The sequence below is a fragment of the Adiantum capillus-veneris genome, chromosome 27, assembly GCF_014529385.1.
Source record: "Adiantum capillus-veneris isolate H3 chromosome 27, ASM1452938v2, whole genome shotgun sequence".
Lineage (NCBI taxonomy): Eukaryota > Viridiplantae > Streptophyta > Polypodiopsida > Polypodiales > Pteridaceae > Adiantum > Adiantum capillus-veneris.
In genome coordinates, this window is record NC_140957.1 from 130,135,276 (window position 1) to 130,148,478 (window position 13,203).

The 13,203-nt window shown below is 44.5% G+C and overlaps 1 protein-coding gene across 3 annotated transcripts in view; it reads left to right on the plus strand.

Annotated features, from left to right (window-relative positions):
• The first annotated feature begins 1,423 nt into the window (after positions 1 to 1,423).
• The window catches only part of LOC147422759 (uncharacterized), a 70,021-nt gene continuing 58,241 nt past the window's right edge, over positions 1,424 to 13,203 (plus strand). For 2 of the 3 annotated variants that reach the window (XM_086503371.1, XM_086503373.1), the window contains exons 1-2: positions 1,424 to 1,581; positions 1,645 to 1,732. In XM_086503371.1, the coding sequence (XP_086359497.1) occupies positions 1,540 to 1,581; positions 1,645 to 1,732 (130 nt within the window). In that variant the 5' untranslated portion in view covers positions 1,424 to 1,539. Of the gene's footprint in view, positions 1,582 to 1,644; positions 1,733 to 1,849; positions 2,006 to 13,203 lie in introns of those variants that run through there. The other variant, XM_086503372.1, reaches the window with a different exon arrangement.

The following is a 13,203-nucleotide window of genomic DNA, read 5'->3' on the forward strand; positions in this document are numbered from 1 at the left end:
ATCCATCAAAGTTTTATGGAAAGATGGATCCTTGATGCAAAGGAGTAGGCCTTGCACAATAGAGGGAGGAGCAGGTAAGCTACCATCATAACCTAGGGCTGCAAGTGCAGCATCCCATCCACCTAAGGTTGTTTGTAGAAAAACAAACTGAGTGAGCCAAGAGAGAAGGGATCAACATTTTAAAGATGATAGGTAATCAATAACAATTACTATCACCACGAGTGTGTGTGTAGGTTACAAAAGACCACGGCTCTTCAAATGGGAAACATATGCAGAAAAGCATACCATTTCTTGGTTAATGAGAAGAAAAAGCTAGAAATTGATCATGATACATATGCATACCATCAACAAACCATAGAGAAATCATTTTTGCAGAAGCATTTAGGGTAAGGGGTTCCTCTATACTTGTCACCATCACAACCAACAAATGAAAATCACGGTAGTCAGTGGAAGACAGGTGTCACAAAAGAAGCCCACATGTTATAGATGTCAACCAAAAATACTATGCAAAGAAAATTCCTTATAGTAGGAAGCTGGCACCTGAGGATTGTTCTCCATAGCTATTGGGTTGTGTTGAATGTAGGAAAAGGGGCCCAATAGCTGCTCTTTGAAGCCAAGAGTGTTGTTGTCATACACGAGCACTTGTAGGTAGTATGTCTCTGCTTGCACCGAGTCCGAAAAGGACACCTATTTTAAAGCCATGGCTATGCATGCAAAAGGTAGTGGTGGAGTGGAGCCACACCTCAACCAAGCCAGAAAAAACATTTTTCTGTGGGGACTACCGCCTGCAAGTGAAACCATATATGTGCATGGCGTATCTGCCAAGTGGTGGGGAAATTTGCTCATCGCGCCAATAAATGATGGCTTTCCACACGGTTTTAGACATGCAGGAGATGATAACTCCACAAGCCTTTTAGGCCTTTTCAATTTTTGTTAAAGGGAATTTTTTTAAGAGGCGGATCATATGGACCAAGAGAGTTTCTCAAAATATTGGTGCATCAGCCCATGTGGTAAAAAAACAAGTATTTATGGGCATTATATGTGTGTGTGTGTTCATGGGCTTGGTTTTTCTTCTTCTTATATGTGTGTGTCCTTGTGTGCAACATGGGTGCATGTATGCATTGTGTGTTGTTGTTTGTGTCTTCGTGTGTGCATCTCAAAAAAAGTGGACAACGTTTTGAGATCATGTGTGCATGGTCCATGTCATTGAAGGGCCGGGTCCGATTTTCAGGTGGTCTTTGACGGAGTGGTCCTCCCCCCCCCCCCCCCCCCCCCCCGGGAAAAGGAAACACTAGGTGTTGCATTAGGTGTATTTGTAATTAGCCTCTCGATGGCTGACCGGAATTATGTGGTCATGCTCCTCGAGCCACCGATGGCTGGCCGGACTTATGTGAATATTGGGTGTGCAGTGTGCGAAAGGTATCTCTATAATGCATGACAGTGCCAGCGAGACAGACGTTTTCTAAGCGCCTTGGTGCAAGACGCTTTCCAAGCAACCATTCTCTCTGCGTCTACTGACGGCCTTGGCGCAAATGCATTATGTGCACTCCTCCTAAGCGTCTCCTAGTGACGGGGCCTCCGGTAAGCAGGTCTGAGTTTTCCTGCCCGCTTTTTTTTCCTCCTGTTCAAACCCTCTGCTTGCAGGGAGTCGGGAAGACCACCCTCATCACGAGAGTGCTGGAAAATCTCAAGGTTTCGCACCCGCACCTTGAAGTTCGGGGTTTCTACACTCGTAAGTCCTTCTCCATGTTTCCTTTGTCTTGCCCGCTGTTTGAATCTGGCATGCCATTCATTTCGGCCATTGTCCCTCTCCCCATCTAAGGAAGCAGTGTGGTAAAACATTTCGCAGGCATGATGCCTTGTTGAAGGAGTAATCAAGGCGAATAGTGGTATTAGAGCTCAGACGATTCTTCTTCTACAAAGGGTCCAATCCCTTCACTTGGAGCAAACATGGATTCAATTGACAAATCCCGCGAGGAGGAAACTGTGGCACCCGATTACTCAGGTTCGAAAGAGAATAATGGAGATTTGAATGTACATCGGCCATCTTTTGAAGATTCGGAAGAGTATGGCCCGTCTCCACCTATCGAATACGAAAGAATGGAGATACAACGTCAACAACAGGTCGACGCCTGTGCTCAATAGATGCTTCAATTCTCGAAGGATCCTCAGTATGCGAAGTTTTTGATCAAGCACCCACTTGACGAGATGCATTCTTGATGGCGTACGCCATTCATTCACCTTTGAAGTCAACTTCGAAGAAGACGACTATACCAACAACACCAACTAAGAGGGTGTACTTATAGGATGAATTTGATGAAGCAGTAGAACGACGAGCTAGTAGACTCATGAAGACCAAGAGGTAGCTGCGGAATAAGAGTCGAGCAGCATACGATCTTGGCTACTTAGGTCGGAAATCTACTTTTGAGACTATCCGAAAGGCAAAGAAACGTGTTCAATTTGAGGGTGTTTCCAGTTCATCCTCATCCTCTTGTGATAGCTTGGACAATTATACCTCTGATTCCAGTGACGAGGGTAAAAAGAGCAGGAAGAGAAGAAAAACTTAGAGACATGGCAAAGGCAAAAACTTAGAAGAGCAGATATTATTGAAGACTCGGAAGTACTTCAACGGTTTGGACAAGGATTCTTCCTCCTTAGAAAGTTCGGATTGTGATGAGCAGATGTTTTCAACAAAGAGGAAGTATATATACAGAGCCAACCACTACGATTTTCTCGAGGATTAAGGCAAGAAGCCAAAGAATTTCAAGGAGAGGGAGGCAATAAAGTTTGATACTTTTTCCGTCTTTAAGGATACCCACAAGGCCCTCGCTTTTATCCAACAATTTGACATAGCCTACTAAAAGAGGACTTTACTCAGACCATTCCAACATCCGAAGGGCGGCATCTTACCTCAAGGGGAACGCACAAACCTAGTGTCTAGCCTACTCTATGGAGGGAAGCACCAACGAAGTGGCTACAGTTTAAGTGAGTTTTTACTTCTTCTTGGCTCACCTAGGAATACGAGCGCGATGTGATAATGAGCAAGGACATATTGGATACCTAATGTCAGAGATTTTGGGACACTTTTCTATGGGCCTCTTCTTTCAAGAAAATCACCTTCAAACAGTAGATTGAGCGCTTTTGTTGTAAACTACCTAAAGAGATATGGAATTATTGTCTGCTGCAAAAGTCCGAGTCCATGCAACGACTAATGGATTATGCCAATCAAGGGTTTGCAATGCATGGAGGCACTCTTACGTACCCAACCGACAAGTTGGTAATAGTTCGGACCAGACAAGATTCAAACAATGGTAACTGAAGGATGGGGAAGCAACATAAAAAGGGACCTGCAAGGTCTCGATTGTTCGCGAAGGAACACATCGATTACTTCAAAGAGGGTAAATGTTACGGTTGTGGGGAACAGGGACATGTACTTGCCAGGTGCCCCAACAAAGCACCTAAAGAACAATCAGAGGACAAGCTAGAGAGTTCCAAAGCAGCGGAGGAGCAAGCAAAGGAAAGACTAATGCAGGACTTGTAGCAAATTTTGTGGAGACCGACCTTGAACAAATGGACGAAAATATGGAGCTTTGCAGAGCGTGGGGCAAAGTGTGAGATCAAGAAGCCCTCATCTTCTTCGATGGAGGAGCCAAGGCAAACTTCATCTCAATTGAATCGGCGGCTCGACTTGGAATTACTCTAGGAAATGAGACCACTGGCTGAGGCAGTTGTGGCGGCACCAGTACGGGATGTTGCCATTACACCTGTCATAGGCAAACTTTGGTTGCATTGTCAGGGATATTAGGGCACGAGGACTTTTATATCATGCCTTTGGAGGGGTGTGACGTCCTTTTGGGAATCCCATGGTTTCACAAGACTAATGTTATGGTCGACTATAGGGCAAGGACAACAACTTAGCAAAATGAGAGGGGTAGAGATATAATTCTTGATGTAAAATTAAAGGGCGAATCCGCCCCATCAGTTTGGGCCATTTCCAAATTAATGAAATCCAGTCTGTTTGTTTACTCGACCTACTTACATGAGTTAGACGACAAGAGAATGTCAAATTTGTCTGACTTTGAGAAGGAACGACAAGACTTACTCTAAAGCTAATTGTTTCACTGAAGGTTTACTAGGAGAGTTACCTCCTCAACGTCTCGAAGATCACACCATTGATTTGGTTCCCAACATCATGCCACCAAACCGGCCACCTTACGGAGAGTTACCTCCTCAGCGTCTCGAAGATTATACCATTGACTTGGTTCCCAACAACACGTCACCAAACCAACCACTTTACAGAGTTAGCCGAGCCCAAAACGAGGAAATTATGAACCAAGTGAAAGAGCTTGTAGTGAAGGGTCTCATTCAACCCAGTACATCACCTCATTGTCCGCCAATGTTGGCTTGGGCCATTTCCAAATTAATGAAATCTAGTCTGTTTGTTTACTCGACCTACTTACATGAGTTAGATGACAAGAGAATGTCAAATTTGTTTGACCTTGAGAAGGAACGACAAGACTTTTTGCAAGCTCAAGCTGATTGTTTCTCTGAAGGCTTACTAGGAGAGTTACCTCCTCAACATCTCGAAGATCACACCATTGATTTGGTTCCCCACATCACGCCACCAACCCGGCCACCTTACGGAGAGTTACCTCCTCAGCGTCTCGAAGATCACACCATTGACTTGGTTCCCAACAGCACGCCACCAAACCGACCACCTTACAGAGTTAGCAGAGCCCAAAACGAGGAAATTATGAACCAAGTGAAAGAGCTTGTAGAGAAGGGTCTCATTCAACACAGTACATCACCTCATTGTCCGTCAATGTTGGCTTGGGTCATTTCCAAATTAATGAAATCCAGTTTGTTTGTTTACTTGACCTACTTACATGAGTTAGATGACAAGAGAATGTTAAATTTGTCTGACCTTGAGAAGGAACGATGTCACAAATGGGTGACGTGTCAGCAGACCCAGACACACACTGACACGTGGCAACAGTACGGACCCCTGCTTATTGTGCTGGCTGGCTGTCGTGGCCACTGTATGGATTTTCCGGATTTTGCGGTGACTTTTGTGGAGCTGCTGACGTGGCATTTGCATACGGAAAATCTACTAGCTGATTTATGCAAGCTTTTGGGACAGATTCTTTTGAATTGGAAGCTTTTAAGTCGAATGCTCTTGGGGCTCTGCTTTTAGCATCCCTTGTAACCTTTATAATGAACCCAAGGGGGCTCACTCTGTAGAGCATTTGGACGCAGAGTCTCAGAGCGAGCACCTGCGGGAGTTATACTTTGAACACAGATCAATATAAAAAGAAATATCGAAAGGGGCGCCAGTCTTTGGGGCAATACCTCTTGGCACGGAACTATGCCGGGCCATGTCGATTCAAGTGTGAATTGTGAACTATTTTGAAGTGAATCTTTGCTTTGTCCCGGTAGAAACTTGACTTGGAGTATCCAAGTTTGTTACAGTGGTATCAGAGCGCAGAAAGATTCTTCTATTACGGAGGATTCGATCCTTTTTATAGCGGGCACAACTTTTAGGAAAGAATCTTCGTATCCCGACCCCGGACTTATTAGCCACTCCCACCCTTCATACATCGCGCATCGGGCGCGCTCCCGTCTTCATCGCTCTGTCTTACAAGGCATAAAGCCATTAAGAATCCCAGATTACACATGGGTTGTAAGGATTCTAGGTACTAATCCTTAATTAAGTACTTAAACTCATGATTAAGACTTAAGAAACTTGAACTGAAGTCAAAAACAAGACTAAGAAGACTGTGTTTGATTGATTGAATGAATACTTGAAACTGAGTACAATAGTCTCCTTATATACGAGACGAAGAGACACAAATGAAAAGACACGATTCATGATGAAGAGACGTGACTTAAGACGTAAAGACACATTCTTTCGGCGAAGAGCTGCAAACCATTGGGCGAAGTCGCACCCGTAGAGCGAAGGGGTGTGACCAGTCGTCGAAGGAGCGTGGCTTTTGGTGAAGAGGCACGTCTCTTGAGCGAAGGGTCGTGACCATCCAAGCGTAGGGGTTCTCCTTGGCATGGCACTTCGCGTATCTGCAACTAGGAGTAGATGTAATATTGTAACATAGTCACAATCGTAACATGGTTTCTCGTGAAGAATCTGACAAAGATGACACCTCTCAGTGGGAAGGCAAAGAAAGATCCGGTGCGGGAACTGAAGAAAAGAATGAAGATTTGGGCAAATTTTTTCGGACAAGTTTGCCAGAAAAGGAGTACAAACGTCAACTGTAGATTGGCATATGTGTGAACATAAAAATTAAGTACTCCAGGGACCCGAGATTGGTGATACACCTGAAGAATTACCCAATTGATAAGATTTACTCTAGATGGCGTGTGGCCATTGCTTCTTGTAACAAACTTGGACACTCCAAGTCAAGAATCAACCGCGACAGCACCAAATAACCACTTCAAAACAATTCACAGATCACAATAGATTTGCACTGGCCCGGCGGAGTTCCGTGCCTAGAGATATTGGCCCCAAAGACTGGCGCCCCTTTCGGTATTTCTTTTTGTATTAATCAATCATCAAAGTACAAGAGAGCGGTTAGGGTTTCACTCTCAGACTCTGCGTCCAGATGCTCTGAGAAGTGAGGCCCTCACCACTAATTTAAAGGTTACAAGGGATGCCCAAAAGCAGAGCCCCAAAAGCTTTTAAAATCAAAAGCATCAGTTCTCTCTCTCTCTTAGAGAGTCTTTTCTCTTTTTTTTATAAAAAAAAAAGCAAAAGCAAAATTCGCGTCGCTCATCATTTTCCAATTTTTTTTTTAATTTTTATTTTATAATAATCCGCCTCCGCGATTTCCGGAAATTAGGGTTTTTGGCAAAATTTAGGGTTTGCAGGAATTTTAGGGTTTCTGTTGTCCGCCACGTCATCACTTTGTGACATACCCCCCTCTTGAAAGCATTGTAATCGACCGCGATTACGCCTGCAAAACCGACAAAAGCCATAAACCGTCTTAGCAGACACTGACTGTTAGTACCTACGTACTAGGAACACACATCTAGCACATGTACAAAATCGACAGTCACATCACACGACATCACAGGACATCACCAGACATCACAGGACATCACATGACATTCAACATTCATTCGGATCTTAGACCATGATTTATCGGCAATGTAGCTAGCAATCACATCTAGGTCTAATCAGGACCTCATCGATGTCCGATTGACTAATCCCTATTGCAACCATGTCTATTCGAGATCAAGTAGACCAAAATGCTGCAGTCATTTCGTCTATCAGTTCCTGCACTCACAAGAAGTCAAGAACAAATCAGTATCATAATCAGGAATTCCATTTCATAAAGTCATCCAGCAGAATACTGTCAGCTCTCAGTATCCCTGAAGCTCAAAGAGACATCAGTGACTGTAGTATCAAAATCGAGGCATCTGTTGACAAAGGAGCGGAGTAACTCCCCTCTTGTGCATCCCACTGCACTAGATCTTCGGCCAAGCTGAGTTCTGGGTTCCGTTTGGAGTAGACTATGCTAAACCAAAACATCGAGGTAAAGTTTCACAATCCGAGGAGTATCTGCTAGGTCCTCCTCCTCCATCCACTTCGCATCAAATGCAGGAAAGTTCTTGAACTTAACCAAGAACCGCCTTCGGACTTTACCTTTCTTCGTATCATTATGTGCCAAAATCTGTTCAGGAACAAGGATCTCCTCGTTTTCTTCCACTTCGGGTTGCTCATCAGGCTCCCCATCATCAGGCACATCACCCTTAACAGGTTTCAAGAGACTCACATGCAATGCATTGTGAATCCTCCAAGTATCTGGCAGTTTCAATCGGAAGGAGACATCATTTATCTTGTCAGTAATCTGGAAAGGTCCGTAGTATCACATACTAAGCTTTGGAAAAAAGCCTCTCCTTTCCCTGTTTCTTTCTTAGGCGTGCCTTCTCAAAAGTAAGAGCACCCAATCATCCTCCTTCAGTTTCCAGTCGCGACGATGGCGATCCGCTGCCTTTTTCTGTCGTTCTTGAGACTTCTGCAAAGTCTCGCGAACCTTGGCAAAAGCCGTATCCAAATCTCGCGAATATTCATCCGCTTCAAATTTCTAATCTTTCGTGCTCAGGAAGGATGGAACCTTCGCAGCAGTTTCAACAATCTCTCATGGCGTCTTCCCCGTCGAAGAGTGTATCGTGTTATTGTAGGCAAATTCCACCAAAGGTAAGTTCTTTTCCCATTGAGTCTTCTGATACGAGATACAAGACATCAATAAATCTAAAATCACTGAATTGGCAATCTCAAATTGCCCGTCAGTCTGCAAGTGGAACGATGACGAGAACTGCAACTACGTGCCAATGTTCTCCCAAATTGCCTTCCAAAACCAACTCATAAATCTAGGGTCTATGTCAGAGAGAATCGTCTCAGACGTGCCATGTAATCGAAAAATCATCGTGATCATTCTGTATTCTCGGGAGATCAAAAAAAAAATGAAATCCATTTCAATATTTTCCCAGGGGCGGGTGGGTATGGGTAAAGGCTGTAACAATCCCTGTGCCTTATGCCTGTCAAACTTGACCTTCTGGCATACCAAGCAACTGCGCACAAACTCTTCCACATCCTTCTTCAGTCTCCGCCAAAAGAAATCTCTCTCTACCCCTTTCATGGTGGTAGCAATGCCGCGGTGACCCGTAAAAGGTGGACAGTGGCAATCAGTCATAACCTTTTCCCTCAACGGCTGTGTAACGCACAACATAGTCTTTTTCATCAAGTAGCCTTCCCGAAGGGAGTATCCAGCTACTGTCTCCCCATCCCGTATCCGTGTGAAAATATCTGCAAAATCTGTATCTGTGGCACACTGATCGACCATATCCTCGAAGCTCCTATGATGTATCGCGGAAATAGCCAGAACCAACGGTTTCCGAGACAAAGCATCTGCCACCACATTCTTCTGACCCTGCACATGGACAATCTGGAAGTGGAACTGTGACAAGATGTTCACCCACTGCATCTGCTTTTCCGAAAGCTGCTTCTGTGACAAGAAGTAGCGCAAACTCTGATGGTCTGTAAAGACAGTAAAATCCGCTCCGAGTAGGTAATGCCGCCACTGAGTAAGAGCATGGATAACCGCCAAAAGCTCTTTCTCATAAATCTGTGCTCTCATCTCCGGCCTAGAGAACAAAGGACTCTCGTAAGCTATGACATGGCCTTCTTGCATCAAGACCGTACCTAGACTACGACCACAAGCATCACAATATACTTCAAATGACTTCTGCAAGTCCGGCAAAGTCAAAATATGATCCTGTAGTCAATTTCTCTTTCAATGTCTGAAGGCAGTCACCTCTGTGGGTCCCCACGAAAAAGGTACTCCTTTCTGTGTCAAGGTATGCAAAGGGGAAGCAACCTCTGCAAACTTTCGTATGAACCGCCTGTAGTACGAACACAGTCCCAAGAAGCTTCTAGCTTCATGGACATTCCTCAAATCAGGCCAATCACGGATAGTCTCTATCTTGGCCGGGTTCATTTGCACTGCTGCTGTTGACACAATGTGTCCCAAAAAATGTATCTCTGGTAGGAAAAATTCACTTTTCGTAGCATTAATCACTAATGTGTGATCTCGTAATGCCTGAAAGACTTGAAGTAGATGATCTCTGTGTTCTGCCTCATTCGTGGAGAAAACAATGATGTCGTCAAAGAAAGTGCCAACAAATAGCCTGTACTCTCGAAAAATCCTATCCATCATCCAGTTGAATGTCGCAGGAGCATTGGTTAAGCCAAAAGGCATCACCAAAAACTCAAATAACCCAAAAGTCGTCCGAAAAGCTGTCTTGTAGACATCTCCTGGTGCTATCCTGATCTGATGATATCCACTCTTCAAGTCAATCCTGCTAAAGCACGAGGATCCCTGTAACCTGTCGAGTATATCATCGATCCTAGGAATCGGAAATCTGTTCTTGATGGTGATTTCGTTGAGAGTGCTATAATCGATGCACATTCTCCAAGATCCGTCTTTCTTCAAAACCAACAACATTGGAGAGCAATACGGTGAAGTACTAGGCTGGACAAGACCCTTTTCCAAGGGGTCTTTCACCGAGTTCATAATCTTTTCATTTTGTACTCGGCTCACACGATAAGGTGGCCGATTCGGTGGCGTGCTTCCAGATTTCAGATCAATGGTATGATCTTCAGGCCCTCTCAAAAGCAATCGGCATGAGCGTGGAGAAAAAATAAATCTTGGCGTTCTTTTCTTCAGGTCAAAACATATTCAACCTTTATCCATCGTTCAGTTCTCCCAAAAGAATGAGTAAGAAAACTGAAGTTCATCAAGTACAATCTCTAAGCCCTTCATTTATCAAAGTCGCTTTCTCGGCCCGGTAGTCAACCACGGCGTAGTTCTTGTGGTACCAAGGGATCCCGAGTAGAACGTCACTCGCGTTCCCTGAACACCCCTGTCATTGCAAACGAAGTTTGCCAATGCTCGGTGTAATGGCAACATCCCATCCGGGTGCCAGTCGAACTACCTCCGCCTGTGGCGTCAGTCTGTCGGGCGTAATTCCAAATCGAGCCGCCAATTCCAAGTGAAAAGAAGTTGGCCTTAGCTCCTTCAAAAGAGCTTCCTGATCCTTCACTTTGCCCCAAAAGCGGCAAAGTTTGTACTTTCATTCATTAGATTCGGTGCAGGTCCCACGCCATGTGGTACCAGTTCTGCTTTTCTATCTGCCTTTTCTGCCACATTCCTCAGCTGCTCTCGAACTCTCAGGCCTGTCGTCGTCTTTATCATTCTGTTCTTTCTGTGCCTTTTTAGGCACTTCGCGGAGATATGTCCATGTTCACTGCATCCAAAGCACTTCCCCTCTCTGATGAAGCGAGCTCTCTCCTCAGGAGTAAGCTTGGGTCGTGCATCCTTTTTTTTTCTTTGGGTTGCTCTTTTTCATTCTTCTTTCATTCCCAGAAGTCTGTTCGGCTCGTTGTGTCATGACCTCATCTGTGGGGTAGGTCAAACTACCAGAGTGAATGGCAAAGCCCCGCTTCGCATGACTCATCAACTCCTGAATAGAAGCTGACTTTTGTTCCAAGCAGTGATCTCGGATCTCTGTAGGTAGACCCAAGGTAAACCGTCAATCTGTTCTCTGAACGAGATCTTCTTGAATGAAGACGCGGGTAGAAAAGAGTTCCAGAATCTTTCACAATAAGCGTTGATTGTATCTTTCTTGGTCATCCGAAGATGGTTCCAAGCAGCTCATACATCTCGTTCATATTCTTGCGTCAACCAAGAAGAAATAAAAAGCCTCTTGAATTTCAGCCATGTAACCGGCACAGTCTTGCTTAAGAGAAGCGTGGACCACCAAGTACGAGCATTCCCCTTAAAATAAGAGGCAACTCTCCGAATCTTGGAGTGCTCTGAATAGCGTCCTCCCGCGAAAGCGATGTCAAACTGCTGTATAAAAGACAAAGCCTTCGAAGCATCCGAGTATCCTGAAAAGTATCAAACTTGATCGAGTGGCCACCTTAAACTCTCGGACTTTCTTGCTTTTATCTTCGAGAAAGTCATACTGGTTGGCTTTATAAAAATTATTCTTGTTCGCATAAAATTCCATTGTCAGAGTCTGAACTGTCCGTAGACGAGTCCTCTGTAGAAGTGTCATTCACTGGGCGAGACTTAGACTTCCTTGCCTTTTTTTCTTGCCCTTTCCGAAGCGTTGTTTCTTGCTTCGCTTTTTGCTTTTCCTGTCTTCTTCGCTCGAGTCTGAAGAGCTAGAAGGACTGTCAGAAGAAGAAGAAGAAGAAGAACTGGGTACTCCTTCAAATCGAAAACGCTTCTTCTGTTTCTTTGCCTTGTCAAATGTCGACCGACGACCTAAATATCCCGGGAAGTCAGTGCCTTTCTTCTGCTTTTTGCCGTGCTTTTTGGCTTTCTTTTGCGTGTCAAAAAGCTGAGCAATCCGTGCATCAACCACGTTCTCCAGTTCCTTCTCCGTATATTTCTTGGAGGCAGAAGGTTTCTTGAGAGCGGGTTTCGGGAGTGGTGTTGTGGTTCTCTGCCACTCCGTCTGTACCTCTTCCAAAGAGGTCTGGTTCATATATTTTGCCATCTTCGGGTCCTTGGCAAAATTGAGCATCATCTTTGTTGCATCGCTGATCAACTGGCAACGCTCTATCTCTCGCCGCTCCGCCTAAGTAGGCCAAGGCGGGCCATACTCTCTGCCTGAATCTTCGTTGTGATCCTAGCCCGCATCTCCAGATGCAGAGGGAGTCGACTGGTCATTGCCTGAAGCCATAGGTGCCGCGGAAAAAAATTCGGGGATTGGATTTCCCGTAGAAGAGAAATCGGCCGTGCTCTGATACCACTGTAACAAACTTGGACACTCCAAGTCAAGAATCAACCGCGATAGCACCAAATAACCACTTCAAAACAATTCACAGATCACAATAGATTTGCACTGGCCCGGCGGAGTTCCGTGCCTAGAGATATTGGCCCCAAAGACTGGCGCCCCTTTCGGTATTTCTTTTTGTATTAATCAATCATCAAAGTACAAGAGAGCGGTTAGGGTTTCACTCTCAGACTCTGCGTCCAGATGCTCTGAGAAGTGAGGCCCTCACCACTAATTTAAAGGTTACAAGGGATGCCCAAAAGCAGAGCCCCAAAAGCTTTTAAAATTAAAAGCATCAGTTCTCTCTCTCTCTTAGAGAGTCTTTTCTCTTTTTTTTATAAAAAAAAAAGCAAAAGCAAAATTCGCGTCGCTCATCATTTTCCAAATTTTTTATTTATTTATAATAATAATAATCTGCCTCCCCGATTTCCGGAAATTAGGGTTTTTGGCAAAATTTAGGGTTTGCAGGAATTTTAGGGTTTTTGGCAGAAATTAGGGTTTCTGCTGTCCGCCACGTCATCACTTTGTGACACTTCTCCTCTCAAGTAGGAAGTAAAGTCGAAAAGACAGACGAGTGCAGAAAAGCAGAAGTTGTACTCGCAGAAAGACATGGATAAGCGAAGCAAAAAGCAACGCTTCGGAAAGGGCAAGAAAAAGGCAAAGAAGCCTAGATTTCGCCCAGTTTCTGACAGTTCTACATAGGAGTCATCCTCAGACAGTTCGGACTCCGACGATCACAGATTTTACATAAAGCCAACCAGTATGACTTCGTCGAAGATAAAAGTAAGAAAGTTCGAGAAATCTAAAGAAGGTGGGTAGACAATTAAGTTTGACACTTCTTCT